The 19,828-nt window shown below is 45.9% G+C and overlaps 1 protein-coding gene across 5 annotated transcripts in view; it reads right to left on the reverse strand.

Moving 5' to 3' along the window:
* Positions 1 to 2,935: 2,935 nt before the first annotated feature.
* The window catches only part of GPAT2 (glycerol-3-phosphate acyltransferase 2, mitochondrial), a 139,366-nt gene continuing 122,473 nt past the window's right edge, over positions 2,936 to 19,828 (reverse strand). For 3 of the 5 annotated variants that reach the window (XM_081960970.1, XM_081960972.1, XM_081960973.1), the window contains 6 exons: positions 14,325 to 14,402; positions 13,466 to 13,591; positions 9,837 to 9,957; positions 7,986 to 8,051; positions 4,333 to 4,388; positions 2,936 to 3,245 (listed from right to left, as the gene is read on the reverse strand). In XM_081960970.1, the coding sequence (XP_081817096.1) occupies positions 3,132 to 3,245; positions 4,333 to 4,388; positions 7,986 to 8,051; positions 9,837 to 9,957; positions 13,466 to 13,591; positions 14,325 to 14,402 (561 nt within the window). In that variant the 3' untranslated portion in view covers positions 2,936 to 3,131. The remainder of the gene's footprint in view (positions 3,246 to 4,332; positions 4,389 to 7,985; positions 8,052 to 9,836; positions 9,958 to 13,465; positions 13,592 to 14,324; positions 14,403 to 19,828) is intronic. The other 2 variants (XM_081960971.1, XM_081960974.1) reach the window with 2 other exon arrangements.

The following is a 19,828-nucleotide window of genomic DNA, read 5'->3' on the forward strand; positions in this document are numbered from 1 at the left end:
GGGATAGAATTCGGCGATGTAATTTAACGTCTTTCAGACCATAAATAAATTGTTCCAACAGGGCTTCGTCCAAATCAGCAAATTCACAAGGAATAGCAGCCGCACGGAGCGCAGCCACGTAGTGGCTTATGGATTGCCCCTCTCCTTGAATGCAGTGGCGAAAATCTTGTCGCCTTGCAAAACGTGAAGGTGCCGGTTCATAATGTGTTTTTAATTTTGCCATTAATGTTTCCCAAGGCACCGTGTGTACAGGGGTGGGAGCTGAGAGAGCTCTGGCAGTTGCGAACATTTCTGGTCCACAGTAGTTTAAAAATATGCCTCTTTTCCTCTCCAGGGAAAGGCTTGTTAAGTCGTGTGCCAGGAGGAAACATTCAAACCTTTCCACAAACGCCTCCCAGGTTTCTGCCTCCACACGAAATGGGGCGAACATCGATGAAGTTGTCATTGTAACTTGTTTTGCTGGGTTGGATCCGCCCGTCCTCGTCGCCAGTATTATGTATCAGTAATAACTGACAGACAACCAGTAACAGTAACTGATTTATTCAACTTAGTAACTGAACTGAACTGAAAGCCGGTTGACGCTATTTATATTCTCCAGCTGTCAAGCCGGTAGCCAATAGGGGCTTGATGCTCGTGCCGCCCTGGAACCTGTTTAAAACGACCAATCCTGGGCGCGCGTGGACAGGCCTCCTCTAGCGCCACCTGCTGGTGGACGCTCCGAGAATACAACAGGCTGGGTGTCTTTGGGCCAATCAGCAGGAGACTGTGAGTTCTAGTCTTACCTTAGACATGACAGCTGGATGGGTGACTTTGGGCCAATTACCAGGAGACAGTAATTTCCAGTCTTGCCTTAGATAAGACAGCTGGCAAGATGACTTTGGGCCAATCACCAGGAGACTGTGAATTCTAATCTTGTCTTATACATGGCAGCTGGCTGGGTGACTTTGGGCCAATCACCAAGATAGGGTGAGTTCTAGTTTGCCTTAGACATGACAGCTGGATGTGTGACTTTGGGCCAATCACCAGGAGACTGTGAATTCTAGTCTTGCCTTAGACATGACAGCTGGCTGGATGACTTTGGGCCAATCACCAGGAGACTGTGAATTCTAGTCTTGCCTTAGACATGACAGTTGGATGTGTGATTTTGGGCCAATTACCAGGAGACGGTGAATTCTCCTCTTGTCTTATACATGGCAGCTGGCTGCTTGATTTTGGGTCAATGAGCAGGAGATGGTGAGTTCTAGTCTTCCCTTAGACATGACAGCTGGCTTCCCTTAGACATCCGAAGCCCAAGGTGATCTGTTTTTCACCCAAAAACGTAAACGCATTCCATCAAGTCCCTCTGGCTCTTGACTCAGAGAAGGTCCCAGTGACAAATAAAAATTTCTGACTCTCTTTCTAAAATAACAATGAAGAAGTAATGTACTCGGGGGCTCTTTTTGCCCTTTGAGGAAGCCAATGTACGCAGGATGATCCATCAAAGGAATACTTGTGCTGTGTAATTTTTATGCCACGGCTCCTGACAAGATTTTTAGCGCTCAGGTTTTAACAAAGAAAATGGGTGACTGCATAGACTCAGTGCTAGATTTTTGTTTTTAAAAAAAGTACCGTGGTGTTACTTATCTAAACTGTGTAAAAAGAAGGGAAAGCATATTCACAAAAGCATCCTGAGATACCTTTAAATAGAAATAATGCTATGTTTTGTGCTGTTGGCTCAACCTAGAAACTAAATTAAACTATTTTTTCTCCAACAGATGTGTTTGGTACACTTCAATGAACATTCAGTGCCTCTTTTTTAATTTATACTGTGCCGAGGAGAAACCGAGAGGATTTACTAGCTTTAGTTTTTACCGGTTCTGTTTATGGCAGTCCCTAAAGGGTCACTGCCACTCAACTGGGGCATAGTTTGGGCCACCAGGTTGATGCTGGGCCAGGCAGGCTACAACCTCTAATCCAAATGTCTTTTCAGGACAAGATACCTCTGCCTGCGTCCCCTGAATCTGTAGGTTCCTACTTCTGGTGACGCTCCAAACCAGAGTGTATATATAATCCAGCGGTGGGATTCAATTTTTTTTACTACTGGTTCTTTGCCGTCGCTTGGTGGCCGTGGTGTGGCTTGGTGGGCATGGCAGGGGAAGGATACTGCAAAACCCCCATTCCCTCCCGATCAGCTGGGACTCGGGAGGCAGAGAATAGATGGGGGCAGGGCCAGCCAGAGGTGTTATTTGCTGGTTCTCCCAACTACTCAAATTTTCCGCTACCGGTTCTCCAGAACCAGTCAGAACCGTCTGAATCCTACCTCTGCCCCTGATCCCCTTTTACAACCTTCTGACAAGCCATGGGGAGGCCGGTTTTATTTAACAACCCCATTACTAACCTAACAGCTGCAGAAGTTCATTTAATGAATGGGGCGAGAAAAATCGTAAAATGGGGCAAAACCCATTTAACAAATTTCTCACTTAGCAAAATGTATGTCGAGGACTACCTGCACTACGTATGTTCCAAAGTAGCTTTCCCATCACAAATGGAAGTTTTTCAGCTGCAGTTCTGTTTATTCATTTGCATAACCAGCTTGCTGAGTAAACCAGTATATGGAAACTCTTAAAACCTCGACTCCACACCTTGCAACAGTGGTGAAATTCAGTTTTTTTCCCCTACCAGTTCTCTGGGTGTGGCAGGGCAAGGATATTGCAAAATCTAAATTCCCTCCCCCCTCGGGGGCCAGTCAGAAGTGGCATTTGCCAGTTCTCCGAACTATTCAAACTTTCCGCTATCAGTTCTCCAGAACCTGTGAGAACCTCCTGGATTTCATCCCTGTCTTGCAACCTTTTTTTTAAAGGAATGCCTTCCTTCCTGCTGATTGCTTCTTGTTTCATAAATGGAATCTTTTGGGTAAACGGTCCATCATACAAAGATGCTACAAACCACATCACGCTTCGGTGTTAATTGCTTTTATTAACCTAACCGGCCTCGTTGCCTTGCTCAAAATCTCCCCTTCCTGGAAAACAACATTTCAAAAGTAGAACCGCAAACAAAACAAAGAGTCCAAACGGACTGGTGGGGGAGAATTCTTAGCCAGATCCCTGAATCAGAAGTTCTGCCTGTTAAAGGAAGACCGATCAAAAAAGGATCTAGTAGATAAACTGATGGATGAATTTCTCCAGTTTCTTTTGGTTTTCTCGGGCAGCGAAAGTTTCGGACAGATGGAGAAGAGCTTCCTTGTCTTCCATTACTTCCTTGAACACCTGAAAGAGAAATCAAGTGAGAATCCTTTTTCCCCAGAGAGCAGATCAACACTTAACACTTCACATCATCTTGATCCTATCCCTCTGTTAATGCAGCCTAGGATTGCACTGGCTGTTTTGGCAGCTGCTGCTGCACATGGTTGGTTTATATTTAAGTGATCATCCACCAGGACTCCAAGATCCCTCTCACAGAGTTCCAGTGTGGTGTCTAATTCTTGCCCTGGCCTAACCTGAAAGGTTCAGCCACATTTTGCACCAGGATGGAGATGATACAGGTGTGGTGTTTTCCTGTCTCCCAAAGGCTGGGTCTTCTCCCTAGCATTATTTCCAAATTATGGCTTTAAAACTCCCTTTTTACAATTCTCTAACCCGTTAATTCAGAGTAGAGTCAGGGCGACTGGGTGGACTAAAAAAAAAAGCAGCTAAAATCCAGGACAGTGCCCCCTTAGCAGTATTAGCAGGGAAAGAAGGAAGGAAGGAAGGAATAGCAAAAGCACTTAGACTTATACACCACTTCACAGTGCTTTACAGCCCTCTCTAAGCAGTTTACAGAGTCAGCATGTTGCCCACAACAATCTGGGTCCTCATTTTACCCACTTGGAAGGACGGAAGGCTGAGTCAACCTTGAGCCAGTCAGAATTGAACTATTTGCAGTTGGCAGAATGCAATACTACATTCTAATAGGAAGGAAGAAAGGAAGGGAGGGAGGAAGGAAGGAATAGCAATAGCACTTAGACTTATATACCGCTTCCCAGTCCTCTCTAAGCAGTTTACAGAGTCAGCCTCTTGCCCCCAACAATCTGGGTCCTCATTTGACCCACTTTGGAAGGATGGAAGCTGAGTCATCTTCATGTCCTTGGTGATGAAATATCAGTGGATTGGGGGTGGGTGGGTTTAAAGAGCCCTCCCCTTTATGTATGCCTCATCCTGAAACCTAATCTGTCCTCCCAGTGCTAGTACTTTTAAGAGGAAAAAAAAACCATTTAGTTTCTGAAAAGCTCCATGTTGGACTTCTGAACCTTAACTGTAAAGGGTTTTTTTTTGGGGGGGGGCAATCTGGAGGACGTTAAGAGGGTGAGGTTCTTACCCCTAATTCTTTGCAGATGCGAACGGCAGTGTTGGCCAAGCTCCTGTTGGCACATTCTGAAAAGGAAGCAAAGGAAAAAAAATTGCAGAACATGATTTGGAGGCATCTTTAATTCTCAGAATTAAAAGATCTTTTTTCTGAACTCCATCCAGATCTCGGATAAGGGAGACCGTCCACCCAAAGGGAGTCAACCGTCATGAGATATTTCTACTCTTGCTCTTAAAATTCCTGCTGATCCCCAGCATTGACCCTATTTCTAACCAAGCTAGCGTACCCCGGTCAAAAGTTACTCCCTTTCCTATTTTATGACGAGGTCAAAGAAAACAATGCATGGCTGTCACCTTGATAAGGTTAAATTCAGAACCAGCAGGCCCAAAAGTTCATTGGTCAGTTCAGCAGCCTTCTTAACTGCCCTTCCACTTTGACCCTGAGCCATCCCTTTTTTTGTAAAAAGTTTCTTTATTCCGTTACGTATAGTTACATTCACATAGTTCTTTGTTCTGTCCCAAGCCTCTAATACAGTGGTTCTCAACCTTCCCAATGCCGCGACCCTTCAATACAGTTCCTCATGTTGTGGTGACCCCCAACCATAAAATTGGTGTCTCGGTTCCTAAGACCATCGAAAATATGTGTTTTCCAATGGTCTTAGGCGACCCCTGTGAAAGGGTCGTTCGACCCCCCAAAGGGGTCCCGACCCACAGGTTGAGAACCACTGCTCTAATATATACTGACGCAGACTTTGCTGTCTGTCACAACTAAGGAGGGAGATAAGCAACCCCTTGGCTAGGAGCCCAGAAAATCATCTCTATGAAAACAAGGCTTGAACTCACGAAATTCTTCCAATCTTTCACTACGCCTGGATTAGTAAACTGTTGTTTCCTGCAAAATTCCCCTCCCGTCACCCCACCTATAAGCTCTCCGAGAGGGGCCACCTGTTCCTATTTCCTTCTGTGAGCCTTTTTCCAAAGCTGCTGCCGCCTCCTCTCAGCCCTACGCATACGTAGGTCAGGGACAGCCTCCCTCTGTTCTTCCTCACTGCTCCCCGACTCAGACGCCACCTGGTGGCCAACAAGCCTCTCTAGTCCCTGCTCTGACTACAAACACCCCCCCAGAGTCTTCCTCAGCCTCCGGGGCAGACCCCTATTGTTCATCGCTGTCAGATTCCACCAACAGCTCAGCCGGCCACTGCTGGGCCACAATGTTTTTGTTCTTATTTATCTTAATCCCTTTTCCTTATTTTTCCATATAAAAAGTTAAAATACACATTCTGGGTTGCTTTGCTTGCCATCTCATACACCTATTTTGTATTTTTACCACCCTCTTTTTTTCTTTTCACCCTCCCTTCCTTCTCTACTTTCTTCCTCTTCTCCTTTCCTTTTCCTACTTCCCTTATCTCTCCCCCATTCCTCTCTTCCTCTTCCCCCTCATACCCTCCTTCTTTCTATCCCTTCCAGCCTTCCTCTTCTTTCCTCTTTCTTCCTTCCCTCTCCTTTCCTCCTCTCTTCCTTTCCTTTCCTGTTATTGTGGTTATTTCTTTTCAACTCTGAACCGGTGTATTTTCAGGATGGTATTCCCGCAAACCCTGTTATAATTTTATGCTTATCCTTCGCTTTTCCCTTTTCTTCATTTATCATATCCTAATTATTTTTTTCTCTATATCTCATTCTTGAACATATACTTATATATTAATACTTTATTTTCTATTTTTCCCCTTCTTCCCCCTCCCCTTTTCCATTCAACAGTGTCTTGACCGGGTTCTATCTCTCTCTCTCTCTCTCTTGCTTTCTTTTCTAGATTTCTTTCTCTCACCAATCATAAAATCTTCCCTATGTCTAGAAGTACACCGATTCCTCTTTATCCTTTATTCTCAAGGTTAACCTGTTCATCTCTCTGTTAGAGCCATCTCTGACCTTCTTCCTGTAGCAAAGGCTGATTTTTATGAACTGGGCAGGGAGTTTACAATGTTTACGAAGGACCATTAAAAATGAAAGGACGTCACTGGTGACTGTGTGTCCAGCTGTATGATGACAAGGCCGATTGTCAAATAAAAAATACCTAGAGGAACAAGCAGTTCTCCATTTATGACCACAACTTTGAGCCCATAATGTCTGTTGCTAAGCAAGGCAGTTGTTAAGCGAGTTTTGCTCCATTCTATGACCTTTTTTTGCCACAGCTGTTAAGTGAACCATCTGGTCATTAACCAAATTTGACTTTGCTTATTGGAAGGTCACAAATGGTGACCACGGGATACCGCAACCGTCATAAATACGTACCAGTTGCCAAGCCCAATTTTGATCACGTGACACCCTACCCCGGGGATGCTGGAACGGTCATAAGTGTGAAAAGCGGTCATAAGTCACTTTTTTTCAGTGCAGATGTAACCTTCGGTCACTAAACAAATGGTTTGAAGTCAAGGTCTACCTACAATGCATGACTTAAGACCATGAGAAGTTGCCAAAGGCCCCAAAACAGATGCTTAGAACCCAGATTCAAAGTTCCAGTGGTGGTTTCCCCCTTCGGTTTCATGATTGCATGTTGGCTGCTTGCCAACTGGTCACCATTTACAACCATTTGCAGCATTCAATAGAACCAGCATTTATACTAGTCAGTAGCAGATTAACAGAGTTGGAAGGGACAATGTAGGTCATCTAGTCCAACCTCCTCACCCAAGCAGGAGACCCTACACCATTTCTGACCGATGGCAGTCCAGTCTCTTCTTGAAAGCCTCTAGTGATGAAGCTCTCACAACTTCCGAAGGCAACTTCTGTTTCATTGGTTCATTGTTTTCACTGTGGGGAAATTCCAGGTTGAATCTCTCCTTGCTCAGTTTTCACCCATTATTCCTTCTCTGGTCTTTGGGTGCTTTGGAAAATACCTTGACCCCCTCCTCTCTGTGGCAGCCCCTCAAGTATTGGAAGATGCTCTCCTGTCTCCCCTGGTCCTTCTCTTCCCTAGACTAGGCATGCCCAGTTCCTGCAATGGTTCATCGTATGTTTTAGCCTCCAGTCCCCTCATCATCCTGGTTGCTCTTCTCTGCCCTCTTTCTAAAGAGTCTCCACATCTTTTTTATTGTCTGGTGACCAAAGCTGGATGCAGTTATTCCAGGTGTGGTCTTACTAAGGCTTTATAGAATGGAATTTATTTTCGGTTTCTTGAAAAAAAAAAATCCAATGTAGTCCACAGGTTTGCTTAACAACAGTGACATTTGCTTTATGACAGGGGTGTCCAAACTTGGCAACTTTAAGACTTGTGGACTTCAACTCCCAGAATTCCCCAGCCAGCTCTGCTGGGAGTTGAAGTCCACAAGTCTTAAAGTTGCCAAGTTTGGACACCCCTGCTTTACGACCACAAGGAAGATGGTAAAATCAGGGGCAGTCCCGTGATGACCCACTTAATGACTGGCACGACCACCGACTGTCATTCCAGGCTCAATTATGCTAGGAAGTTGAGGGCTACTTGTAGTCAAGGAATTCTGGGAGCTGAAGTCTTCAGAAAAGATTCCAGGGTTGCCCAGTTCTGGGTTAGAAGTGACACACTAAGAGCGACAAGCATTTCTTGCTGGGATTGTGCCCTTCTTAATCCAGGCCTCAAGTGTCTCACATCGATTTTACGCTCCCAACGCCAAGCTGGAGGATCTGGGCTTCCAGACTCACCAAAAGAACCGTCCTCTCGTGCCAACCTGACCAAGTCCCTCTGCAGCTCCTCCATGAACCGAGATTCTAGAGAGAAAAAAAGAACTGCAGGAGGAATTCATTCATAATTCTCCGAGGTTTCAACAACAAAGGAAGAGAAGTCAAGGAGAGTTTTTGAAAGACAACACCATAGAATAGAACAGAATAGAGAATAGAATAGGAATAGAATGGAATGGAATAAAATAGAGAATAGAATAGGAATAGAATAAGGAATAGAATAGAATAAGTAATGGAATAGAATAGAATAGAGAATAGAATAGGAAGTAATAGAATAGATAGAGGATAGAGGAGAGGAGAGATAGAGGAAAGGAGAGAACAGAATAGAGAGGAGAGGAGAAAATAGAGGAGAGGAGAGGAGAGGTAGAATAGAATAGAAACTTTATTGTCACTTTGAATGTACACTAATTGGTATGCATTAAAATGAAATCACGATTGCATACAGCTCTCAAAGGCTAACCACCTCCAATGTACACTACATAAACATGAAAGAATGAATGAATATGTATATACCCACATATATTAGCTGTGGTGGTGCAGTGGTTAGAGTGCTGTACTGCAAGCTACTTTTGCTGACTGCCGGCTGCCTGCAATTTGGCACTTCGAATCCCACCAAGCTCAAGGTTGGCTCAGCTTTCCATCCTTCCGAGGTGGGTCAAACGAGGAGCCAGATTGTTGGGGGCAAAGGGCTGACTCTGTAAAACTGCTTAGAGAAGGCTGCAGGAGACGGAAGTTAAGGGGATTTTTAATATTAATTGTTTATATATTGTTTATATTGTTATTTATGTATTTTATCTGTGTTTCATTGACTGTACACCGCCCCGAGTCCCTTTTGGGAGAGGGGGCGGTTTATAAATCCAAAATAAAGTAAAAGTAAAGTAAAGTAAAGAAGGCTGTAAAAGCACTCTGAAGCGGTATAAGTCTGTGCTATTGCTATTCCCTCCCTCCCTCCCTCCCTGTGCTTAGAAGGCAGTATTGAAGGCTAACTGCACATAGCCAGCAGTTCGATCCTGACGGCTCAAGGTTAACTCAGCCTTCCATCCTTCTGAGTCGGTAAAACAAGGACCCAGATTGCTGGCTCTGTAAACTGCTTAGGGCTGCAAAACACTGTGAAACGGTATATAGGTCTATTGCTATTTTCCTTCCTTCTTTCCTTCCCTCCCTCCACCCCTCTCTCAGTGGTTAAAAGGCAGTATGGAAGGTTGACACTGCCCACTGCCAGCAGTTCGATCCTATCTGGCTCAGGGTTGACTCAGCCTTCTGTCCTTCCTGAAGTTGGTGAAATGAGGACCCAGATTGTTGGGGGGCAAGAGGCTGACTCTGTAAACCGCTTAGAGAGGGCTGTAACCATTGTAAAGTGGTATATAAGTCTAAGGGCTATTGCTATATTATATGACACTGAGAAACATCTATTTTGGATGTATTATGTACATGGTGAGAAAAACGAATCTTGCGAGTTAGACCCTCTCGTTCTAATGGAACTTTGCTGGTGTTTCCCCCAATCTGGAACTGTTTTACTTGCCTCCCCCCCCCTCCCAAAGGGCTGGCTCTGGATCAGAGGCAAACAAGACGTTGGGCCAGTGGAAACCCCCGACGTCCTCTTACGGAAAAGGCCTTCCATAGCCGGCAATGCCCACCTGTCCTTCAGGTACACAGACAGCTACTCAAAGCTTCAGAAGTCAACTCCACACCCAAGTGTTAAAACCTTCCCCAAAGGCCGCCCCTCACCCCCCACCCCTCCCAGCCCCCTTCCTGGTGAAAAGTATGGCTTCCACCCTCCCCCCAAAGCAGGGGACCCCAAGGTGTGAGGCCCACCTGGCTGAGGGAAATCCTGCTCTTGGAGGAAGACGATGGCCCTCTCCAGAGTCTTCAGAGGAGGGCCGAGGAGGCCGCAGAGGAACACAAAGAGGTTGGAGCAACTTTCCAACTGACTCACCTAAGGGAGGGGGGAAAAAATTTGATCTCTGATCTGCAGATATTTGTCTGGTCCAGAAGCAAAGGATGGAAACTTTATCAGAGGGAGAGCCAATCTGAAATTAAGGAGGAATTTCTGACTGAGGACAATTAACCAGTGGAATGGCTTGCCACCAGAAGTAGTAGATGCTTCATCACTGGATGGTTTTAAGAAGAGACTGGTAATCATTTTTTTCCAGGATGGAATAAGGTCTCCTGCTTTCAGCAGAGGGTGGATTAAATGACCTCCAAGGTCTCTTCCAGCCTCATGGTTCTACGACAGGGGACTGGAGGCTAAAACAGATGAAGAACGGTTGCAGGAACTGGGTAGGTCTAGTTTAATGAAAAGAAGGACTAGGGGAGACAAGATAGCAGCCTTCCAATATCTCAGGGGCTGCCCCAAAGAAGAAGGAGTCAAGCTATTCTCCAAAGCCCCTGAAGGCAGGACAAGAAGCAATGGGTGGAAACTAATCAAGGAGAGAAACAACTTAGAATTAAGGAGAAATTTCCTGACAGAACAATTAATCAGTGGAAGAACTTGCCTCCAGACGTTGTAGGTGCTCCAACACTGGAGGTTTTTAAGATGTTGGATAGCCATTTGTCTGAAACGGTATAGGGCTTCCTGCCTAGGCAGGGGGTTGGACTAGAAGACCTCCAAGGTCCCTTCCAACTGTGTTATTCTATTCTGTCCTGTCCTGTCCTATCCTATTCTTCATTCCAATATCTATTCTATTCTGTTTTGTTCTATTCTATTCTACTCTACTCTATTCTTCATTCCAATATCTATTCTGTTCTGTTCTACTCTACTCTAGGTTTCAAGAAAGCTGCAACAATGAGCTGTGGACGTTCTGTGCTTCCCTTAAGGGATGCCTCTCTTGCCTTTTGCTTCCCAGAAGGTGGCACTGTCGACTCAGAATCTTGGGAAGCTGCTGGGTGCGCCAGGAAAGGCAGATGCTGGGGCAGGGAAGCTTGGCAGCTCCCCCTGGTTCAGCCCCAGCCCCTTAATTACAGAGAGCTTTGCTCCCTTGTGAAAAGAGGGGAGGAGGTTTCAAAGCAGCGGCCCACACGGCTGGCATTTAAAGAGACAGGTTGCCAGCTCAGGAAGCCTCATGCGTGCGCCCAGGAACAAAAGGAAGGGGAACTGATACGATAATTTGATGTTCTTTTTACAATGGGGATGAGGAAGAAGCCTTCAAGGAAACAGGGGAGGGTGAGTTTTCCTTCTTCCTTCCCACAACTGAGAAAGAGACTTGCAAGAGCTGGAAGTGTGACAGCTGCGTGTCCTTGGCACGCACGTCCAAGAGGGATGTTGGGCACCGCTCTTTCCAACAGGAGAGAAAAGGCCCGCAAAAGGCCTATCCTCTGGTTGCATGGATCCGCAGAGAAAATGTCTCAATGGTGCTTTTCTTACAGGGGGGGTGGGATTCAAAAGTTGCAGCAATGGGCTCGCTGCCCTGTTGCTGGGTGGGCGGGTCCACGGTGGGTGTGGCCTAGTTGGCCTCCTGCACTACATCGGGGCGGAGGGGGGGGGGAATGGGACGTCTTCGTCTTCCCCAGGCTCTGGAGCAGTGGTGGGTTCCTACCGGTTTGGACCGGTTCAGCCAAACTAGTGGCAGTTTTGAGGCCTGGGTCACTGGAACTGGCCTGCCACGCTCCCGAATTGGATCTCCGGATGGCACTGTAGGTACTGCCATCTTGATTTTTGCTTCTGTGCACGCGCAGAACATTTTTTATTGCAGTGTGCATGCACACGCGCATGGCGCACTCACGAGCGAAGCAGCAGTAGTGACTGCCGGAACCCACCCCAGCTCCGAAGGCTTTCCTCGAGCCTCCGGGAGGGCGAAAAAGGCTTCCTCCGGGCTTCGGAGGCTGGAAACAGGCCCATATCTGTACTTCCAGAACCTCCTGGAGGCCCGTTTACCCTCCCCCCCTCGAGCCTCCACATGAGGCCTGCACTTATCTGGCCTGATGAATGGGCTACATGGAGTCTCCCGGGAGGAGAGGGGTGGGCGTGGCCAGCCAGGGGTGGCATTTGGGGATTTGCTGAACTGGGCAGAATCTTAGCTGGAGGATCACCCGAACGCGTGTGAATCTCCCAGCAGCCCACCCCTGCCTTCTTGGCTTTGTTCTTGAAAACATTTCCCTTCTTGGAAGCTTCTTCCGTTCTCAGCAAATGTATGAGAAAGTTTGCAGCCTAACCCAAACATCTCAGTGCTCTCAAAACACTATTCTGGGCAACGTATTCATTGGCTGAAGACGGACTGGAAAAGGGGAGGGCTGGGATCAGGGGGGATCTTGTGTTATCTTCTTTGCACGGAAAACTCACTTCTAGCCTGCTCAGAGGGGGTCTCTACTGGTTCGGCCGAGTAGGTAGTAACGCAGCCGGCCACGCCCCCGAACCAGTTCTATCTTGTTTTTTGCTTCTGTGCATGCGCAGAAGCAATCATTTACTACTGCGCATGCACGCAAAGTGCACATCAAGCATGCGCGTAAAGTACACATGGACATAGTGCACCCCTGAATGAACCGGCAGCAACAGAAGCCGGAATTCACCCCTAAGCCTCACCCTACCGCAGCCAGCATCTTTTTATGCAGAGGTGGGTTGCGAACCATTAGTAGCGGCTGCGGGAGGCTCAGACGTGTTGCACATGCACCCAAACCAGTAGTAAAAAAAATTAGCAACCCACCTCTGCTTTTATCCCGTCAACCAAATGGGAGTCAAGGGGTTCAGACTGGGGCAGGTCTGACAGCACGCTTCCTCCTGCTTTCCCCTCTGCATACCCTCCTCCCTTCATTCTTTCCATCTCCGTCAGCATGGATTCCATTCATCCATGCTGTTCTGAAAGGGTAACATCCCAGGGTGGGCTTCAAACATTTTAGCAAGGGGTTCTCTGTCTGGTTGCTGAGTGGGCGTGACCATGGTGGGCATGGCTTGGGTAGCCTCCTGCACCACAGGGTTTTTTTGCCCTTCCTGGGCTCTGGAAGATTTCCTTGAGCCTCCAGGAGGGTGGAAACGGCCTCCCCAGGCTCCCAAGGTCCCCTGGGGCATTTCCAGCCTTCAGAAGCTTCTGGTAGGCCCGTTTCCCACCCTCCCCGAGTCTCCATGCATGCCCTGCACTTACCTGCATCCAAAATGGGCTGCGTGGGGACTCCTGGGAGAGGAGGGATGGGCGGGGCCAGCCAGGGGTGGGATTTGGGGGTCCTCCAAACTGCACAAATCTTAGCTAGAGGGTCTCCCGAACCCCGGCGAACCCCCAGCAGTGAACCCCTGAAAATATCTCTCTTAGGCTCGTAATATTTTTCAGGCTTCCCGCAGAGTCTGCCAGCGGGTATGCAAGACTCTTATCGAGGCCGCCTGGGTCCATGCCTTGCTCTCTATCCTACCAATGCAAAGATCTATCAAGAACCTCCAAGTGAGGTGGGTAGGTGAGCACAGAGAAGAAAGATCAATCCCCCCCCTTCCCCAACCGCTGAGCACAGAACATCTGTACTTTGAAGCACTGCTCCTCAGCTTCCTCGCGGCCCTCAACCTCGACAAAATCTTCCGCTGTCTTCCACAGAAACTTCTCGGCGAAGCCTTTCTGGGTTGTGTCACACACGAAGCGATCGCTGGGCACCTACAGGAGGGAAAGGAAGAGGGGCACCCATCAGCTCCAGGCAACGGGAAGGGAGGGGAGCCCTGGAGGAAAATCATGGGTCCAACTGAACCATTCTGAGCCCCAAGTACCCCAACAAGAGAGGTCATCTGTTGTGGCCTGCAAGCGGCCAGTGGAGCTGGCAGCAGATTCGGACAATGAGGATGTTGGGGAGGAACATGGTCCAATCCTGGATTCTGGGGAAGGCTCTGTGTCGGAGGCAGAGAGGGGCCAGGGCCGTCCGACAGTTATCAGCTGCTTTCAGAGTCAGACATCAGTGGGGCAGAAGAACAGGTGGAGCCTGTTCCCAGTGTGTGCATGCGCAGAATTGCCAGACGAAGGGAACAGCTAAACAACGGGGGTCGACTTGGGAGTAAGGCCACAGGTGGATGGTGAATGGCCCCTCCCAGAGGAAATAAAAGAGGAGCGAAAGGGGAGTGGAGTTTGCAGGAGACCATTAGTTGGCTTCATTGGTTTGTGACTCTTCGAGGCTCCTTGCCAAGTTCTGCAGAGATCGGCCTGGCAGCTCTCCAAGCTGGATAAGGTCTGTGACTGTCTAGGAGGCAGCTAGCACCAAAATGTGGGTCACAGGAGCATGCACAGGGGTGGAGCCTGCGGGGGGGCATTATGGGTGTGGGCATGCGTGCTTTTGGCACCTGAGGAAAAAAAGGTTTGCCACCCTTTTTTAGGTGATAGAGAGAAGAGAGTTCCTTACCTCCTCGGCCACCAACAGTCCAGACTCCACCAGCTTGTCCACAGCATGCTGACAATAGTAATGCACAGACTGGCAAGGCTGGTAGGAAGCAGGGAAAGGCGTCAATGCCAACCTGAGCTGGCCAATGTCCCACCCTTGGCAGAGAATAAACGATTCAAAAATCTTGGGCATCTCTGTGATCCTCAACTGATTTATTGCAATGTTTGCCATCCGTTAGTGTTAACTAAAAAAAGGCTACTGTATACAATTAAGAGGAGTCAGAAAGATGCCCCTAACATGCCTCCCCCAAACTACAGAAGTGTGACTGTCTAAGAGGAAATAAAATATATGTGGGAGGTAATAGAACTACTGTTTGTTGAAGCACTTGTAGGTTTATATGAGAATACCAACGAAGAAGAAAAATAACAGCTCCCAAAAGAAACCAGCATGGCTGCATAAAGAACTCTCTGACAAATTGAAAGACAAAAAAGTTAAGTATAAAAAGTGGAAAGAGGGGGACATAACTAAGGCAGAATATCAGCAAATAGCCTGAGCCTGTAAAGATGAAGTGAGGAAAGCTAAGGCTCACAATGAAGAAAGGCTTGCCACAAAAGTAAAAAATAACAAAAAAGGCTTCTTCCAATATGTTAAAAACAAGAAAAAGTTTAAGGAAACAATTGGTCCATTGCTGGGAGAAAGTGGCAAGAAAGTGACAAGCAACAGGGAGAAAGCAGAACTATTTAACTCATGTTTTGCATCTGTCTTTACACAAAGGGATAAAATAGTCCAACCTATCAAAAGCAGCACCACAAAAATCAGATTAGGAACACAAATTGAAATAGGGAAGAAAATGGTAAGTGAGCACCTGTCTACCCTAGACAAGTTCAAATCACCAGGACCGGATGGATTACACCCCAGGGTTCTGAAGGAACTGGCAGACGAGATCTCAGAACCACTGAACTATATCTTTCAGAGATCCTGGAGCACCAGGGAACTACCAGAGGACTGGAAAAAAGCTGATGTGGTTCCCATCTTCAAAAAAGGGGGGAAAAAACAGGAGACTACAGATCTATCAGCCTGACCTCAATACCAGGAAAGATTCTGGAAAAGATAATCAAGCAACGAATTAGCAAACACCTAGAAGTAAACAATAGCCAAAAGCCAACATGGGTTTGTCAAAAATAGATCATGCCAGACTAATCTTATTGCCAGACTAATCTTATTGCAAAAGACTAATCTTCTTTTACAAAGTGACAAAATTAGTGGACCAGAGGAATGCCGTTGATATAGTTTACTTGGACTTCAGTAAGGCTTTTGATAAGGTAGGCCATAACCTACTACTAGATAAAGTAGAAGAATGTGGGTTAGACAGCATCACCACCAGATGGATTGGTAACTGGCTGACCAACCGCACTCAACGTGTAGTTCTCAATGGAATTGCATCTACATGGAGGGAAGTATGCAGTGGGGGACCCCAAGGCTCTGTTTTAGGCCCAGGACTCTTCAACATCTTCATCAATGATTTGGATGAGGGAATAAATGGGGAACTCATCAAATCTGCAGATGACACCAAGCTGGCAGGAATAGCCAACACTCCAGAAGATGCAGAAGGATATGGACAGACTTGAACATTGGGCGCTATCAAAAAAGTAAGGTATATTACATTTAGGCAAGAAAAACAAATGCACAGGTACAGTATATGTGGCACCTGGCTCAATATTAGTAACTGTGAGAGGGATCTTGGAGTCCTAGTGGACAACCAATGAAATAGGAGCCAGCCCTGTGCCAAACAAAGCCAACACAGTTCTAGGCTGCATCAAAAGAGGGATAGAATCAAGATCATGTGAAGTGTTAATACCACTTTATAATGCCTTGGTAAGGCCACACTTGGAATATTTGCATTCAGTTTTGGTTGCCATGATGTAAAAAAGATGTGGAGACTCTAGAAAAGAGTGCCCGAGAAGAGCAACAAAGATGATTAGGGGACTGGAGACTAAAACATATGAAGAACGGTTGCAGGAACTGGGTATGTTTAGCTTAAGAGAAAGAAGGACTAGGGGAGACATGATAGCATTGTTCCAATATCTCAGGGGTTGCCACAAAGAAGAGGGAGTCAAACTATTCTCCAAGGCACCTGAGGGTAGAACAAGAAGCAATGGGTGGAAACTAATCAAGGAGAGAAGCAACTTAGAACTGAGGAGAAACTTCCTGACAGTGAGAACAATTAATCAGTGGAACATCTTGCCTCCAGAAGTTGTGAATGCCCCAACACTGGAAATCGTTAAGAAGATGTTGGATAGCCATCTGTCTGAAACGGTATAGGGTTTCCTGCCTAGGCAGGGGGTTGGACTAGAAGACCTCCAAGGTCCCTTCCAACTCTACTATTGTATTGTATTGTATTGTATTGTATTGTATCTCTACAGACATTTAGCTATGCAATCTGGGACGAAGACCCTTGGAAGTGTGTGGGAGAGGGGATGGATTTCCAGAGGGAAAAATGGCTGACTACAGGAACCATTTGCACCACTCAGGTGCCCCTGAGGACACAGATAAACCTCCAAGTGGCCTCAACGACCCTCTCAAAGGATGCAAATGAACAGCTGCCTGCAAGGAGTATCAATCCTTCCATCCCCCACCATCCAGTCAGAGCTGAAGAAGCTTCTGGGATGAGAAGCAAAACGTCTTCAAAAGAAAAAAAGAATAGTTGGAATATACTAGCGAAAGAAAGGGAATAAGAAATGAAATTAAATCATATTTGGGTTTGTGGAAATACCATCCTGAGAGAACAGAAACTGAGAGCTGAAAGAGACACCCACAACAGCAGAAAAAGAAAGGAAGAGAGGAGGAAAGAAGTTGAGAGGAAGGGGAAGGAAGGAAGGAAGAGGTAAAGAGAGGAGGATGGGAGGGAGAGAAAGAGAAGGAGAAGAGGGTAGAAAAGGGAAGAGGAAGAGGAAGAGGGGAGAGGTAAGGGAAGAAGGAAGGGAAAGGAGAAGAGGAAGGAAAAAAAGTAGAGAAGGGGGGAGGGAGAAAAGAAAGGGAAAAGTTGCATTATAACAGGCAGATGGGATGGTAAATAAAGCAACCCAAACTGTATATTATAACTCTTTAAATGGAATAATAAATACACAAGAATGATAAATGTAAAGAAGAAGAATAACTGTGTGAATGTAGACCTATAATTGTATGGAAGAGAATAAAAAATAAAAAACTTTTTCAAAGAAAAGTCCAGAAAAAGCAGCTTTGGGACAACCAGGACGTGGAGGACTGAGGATTTCTACAGACATTGATTGCAATGACTGTTACTGATTATGCACTAGAAAATGCATTGTAAGTAATGAATAATCTACTTGCAAGTGAAGATACATATTCACAGGCAGCTTAAGAGCCACAGCTGGTAATTCACACCCCTTTGGAGGGGCAGCCCAATGACTCAGAGCAGGCATCTTCCCCAAGAGGTCGTAGGTCTTGGACACCCCTTTCTCTTACTTCCCCTAAGTTGCCTACTCATATTTAGCAGGGGCTCTGGGGCAAATCTAAATCTCTCCATACTTTAAAAAGGCAAAATGTTTTCCGAGTTCTTTAGGAAGGATGCAAATACAAAACACTTCCCAAAATTCTTTTAAAAAACAACAACTCACAGAACAGTAAAACGAGATTATTGCTTGTTGTTATTTGCGAAGTCGTGTCCGACCCATCGTGACCCCATGGACAACGTTCCTCCAGGCCTTCCTGTCCTCTACCATCCTCATGCCTGCTGCTTCGGTGGCTCCATCCAGCCCCCTCCTTCTCTGTCGTTCCCTTCTTCTTTTGCCCTCAATTATTTCCCAGCATGAGGCTCTTCTGCAGGGAGTCCTTCCTTCTCATCAGGTGGCCAAAGGATTTGATTTTCCTCTTCGGGATCTGGTTACTGTTATACTTTCCCAGTTCCACTAGTCCCTCTTACTCTAATCAAAGGGTTTCCAACCTTGGCAACTTTATAACGTGTGGACTTCCAACTCCCAGAATTCATCCGCAGGAAAAAGGGCAGCCGGCCCAGCCTCCCTGCCAGAAGTTTTGGGAATTGAAATCCACAAGTCGTGAAGCCGCCAAATTTGGAGACCCCTTCCCTGCGGGACTGTATTTCTCTTTTTAAAACTGCAGATGGAAGCAGATGACTATGACTAGGAATAAGAGTCCATCAGTATATGTTGGGAGAGATGAAAAGGAACAAATACACAGTTGCAGGCGTTTTGGCCTTTTAAAAAAATCTGCATTAGGATTATCCATCGGCCACTGCAAAATGAATGTAACTCTCAAGTTAAGTCCTCAACTTATAACTGTTTGTTCAGTGACCATTCAAAGTTAAATGGTACTTTAAAAAAGTGTCTCATAGCTGGTTTTCATACAATCAATGCACATCCCCCTGGTTTTATATTTATCAATCAATGAATTTACTACTATAAGATTATTACAGAAATTACAGAATCACAGAGCTGGAAGGGACTTTGGAGGTCTTCTAGTCCAACTTCTCTGCTCAAGCAGGAGACCTTCTACCATTCCAGACAAGTGGCTGTCCAATCTTTTCTTTAAAAAAACCTCCAGTGATGGAGCACCTGCAACTATTGAGGACAACTTCTGTTCCACTGGATGATTCTCCTCACTGTTAGGAAGTTTCTCCTTAATTCCAGGTTGCTTCCCTCCTCGATTAATTTCCCAAGAATGGAGATCAACATTAAGCTTGGGGATGTGATTAAATTCTGAGATCAATCTGGAATCATAGAATCTTCAACTCAAAGTGCTGAAAGGGCCCTTGGGGTCCTCTAGTCCAACCCCCTGATGAAGCAGGAGACCTTCTACCATTCCAGACAAGTGGCTGTCCATTTCTTTCTTTAAAAAAACCTCCAGTGATGGAGCATCGCATCCCACAACTTTTGAATGCTTGCAAGCTATGGCGAGATATCAGAGAATCTCTGCCAAAAAATAATCCATGTTGTCCATCCTTTGAATTGCAATTTCTCCCCCTTTCATATGTATTAGATCTTTTCTTCTGGATTTGCCCTATCATTCTCCTATGCATTATTTGAGTAACCCTCCCTAGGATTTCTCTTTTTTGCTTCCCACTGTTTCTCTCTTTATTTTTGAGTTGTTCTTTTTTTTTTTTTGGATAGCATTTTCCTTTTTTCCCTCTCTCCTCTTTTTGTGTCTCTATAGCTCTCAGTAGAATTATCTAACTGGTTTTTATTTTCAGCTTTTTTTCCCCCACCCATGTTAATGTCATTTGTGTTTCTCTTTGTCAGTTCCTCTTCTACTTCCTGTTCTATATATTTCAATGATTTTTCTGGTTCTTTAATACCTTTTAGCATTGTATGTGCATTGAAGAAGCTTTTTTTTAAATAAGCAGTGAAACATTTCAAATAAAAAGGGGAAGAAGTTCCAAGTGCCATGACTCAACTTACTGTATTTTTCGGAGTATAAGACGCTCCGAAGTATAAGATGCACCTAGATTTTGAGGGAGGAAAACAAGGGAAAAATATCTGCTTCTGCCT

The sequence above is a fragment of the Natrix helvetica genome (assembly GCF_964273705.1).
Source record: "Natrix helvetica genome assembly, chromosome: 8".
NCBI lineage: Eukaryota > Metazoa > Chordata > Lepidosauria > Squamata > Natricidae > Natrix > Natrix helvetica.